General features: G+C 40.8%; 1 protein-coding gene across 1 annotated transcript in view; it reads right to left on the bottom strand.

Moving 5' to 3' along the window:
• Nucleotides 1–710: 710 nt before the first annotated feature.
• amacr (alpha-methylacyl-CoA racemase) overlaps nucleotides 711–1,763 on the bottom strand; it is a 49,550-nt gene continuing 48,497 nt past the window's right edge. Inside the window, exon 7 of the mRNA XM_042218735.1 lies at nucleotides 711–1,757. Coding sequence (XP_042074669.1) covers nucleotides 1,457–1,757 — 301 coding nt within the window. The 3' untranslated portion in view covers nucleotides 711–1,456. The remainder of the gene's footprint in view (nucleotides 1,758–1,763) is intronic.

The following is a 1,763-nucleotide window of genomic DNA, read 5'->3' as shown; positions in this document are numbered from 1 at the left end:
ATTCACAAATGCTCTTCAGCATACACTGACTGCAATGAATGGTTATTCTAATCGGGGCTCTGGCATCAACCAAACATTTTCACCCAAATAACTGCCATTCAGGGGATATTTTCTCTTTTTAGGACCATTACCTTTGAACTTTAGAGAGGGCTGAGCAGGCAGCCAGCCTGCCGGGTCAGCCATTTCTGAAATATCAACATCTGTGCCCTGTTTAAAATCACTTAAATCAGCTTCCATCTCCATTCTGATGCTCAGTTTGAACTTCAGCAGGTGACTGGCTAATTGGATTAGGATTAACAAGCAGCTGAACATGTATACCCAATGAGCTACTGAGTAATTTCTTTAGTCAATCTGAATCATCTTCAGAGCCTCCTAACTTGAGCTTGCAGAGTTGCATTAGTAGCTTGCAACAGAGATATTGGTAAGTGACTTAAACTTCACTTACACGAAAAAGGACCAAGTTGCCTCCTGTCAACATAATCAATGCAGTAGTTTTACTTTCACTTTGTAGGCGTAACGTTTCCTGTCTCTGAAATGTCTACTGAATGTTAGACACAGGTCTCCATGTGGTTTTGAAAAGTTAAGCCCATGGAAGTCCCTCAGAACTTCATTCTTTCAATTAGCCAGCAGGGGGCAGCTCCTCTGGATATAAACAAGCCTAATGCTAATTGAAAACTTCAGTAAACAGTTTACCGATGAATCACGAACACTGGTTTCTGATCTCATTTAATACAGCTTGACATTCATCGTGTAAATTATGGCCTTCTTTAGAATAAAAAAACGCAGGGTGAGCTTTGAAACCCCAAGCCAACGTCTTGAAAAGATGATTTTAGTGGGTGACATCATGTCTGGCTACAACCATTTTTTCTAAACAATCTGTGTGTCAGAATTAGTGCACACAAATCAAAAGCTGTTGTGGGAGAGCAAAACAACAACAAAGTTTGATTAATTTAATGTTATTGGTACTGCTGAGCTTTCAGGAGATAACCAATCCTCTTTTGCTATGTATGACCATTGCTCACCCTGAGCTGGATAATTTAGCAGATATCAGTAGTTTATGATTAATAGAGTAGGTGTGCTTTGCAAAAAAAAAAATCCACTCACATATTCTGAGGACGTCTTGTCCAATCAAGACACATAGGCAGAAGTGAATTAGTAAAAATCTTTGTTTACTTTGCACACAGCAGCCTCCTGTGAAATCCTAGTTTATGAAAAGAAAATAACTTTCTTAGTTTCTCTTTTGATTTGTTCGCAGTTATGTTAGACATAATCTGAATGGCAGATCTTACTGTTAGTCACTCAAATGTGCTCTGCATGTAGCTTTACTTTATCCAAACCAGTTGTTTATTTCCAGTATGTCAATCACATGTTTAATTACTGATTCCTTCAAATCTTAAAAGGTGGTGCCACTGTGTGATTTTCAAACATTTATAACTTGACTGTTTTGATTGTTTGTTTACAGCTTTGCCTTCACAGCATTGCACTCTATGACTCCTGCTGACAGCATCTGGTTTATCTGTGGGGATGTGAAGCCGTACTCCTGTAGGACCTCAGCCGTGTGTTCTCCAGTAACGGGGTCGGAGGTGAGGCAAGGCTCAGCAGGAGTGCGAGACAGAACCGGGGCTGGTCGGGGGCTTTCTTCCCCACTGGAGTCCTTCATGAAAGAACCTCTTTCCCGGTTATGTGGGTGTGAGCTCACCTGGTCAAAAGACAACACAGGTGTAACACAAGCATCAGTCCCATCAAAAATCTCTGACCACTCC

Source organism: Haplochromis burtoni, unplaced genomic scaffold, assembly GCF_018398535.1.
Source record: "Haplochromis burtoni strain Fernald_Lab_line unplaced genomic scaffold, NCSU_Asbu1 Contig_23, whole genome shotgun sequence".
NCBI classification, from domain to species: Eukaryota; Metazoa; Chordata; class Actinopteri; order Cichliformes; family Cichlidae; genus Haplochromis; species Haplochromis burtoni.
This window is presented reverse-complemented; position numbering and strand designations above follow the sequence as displayed.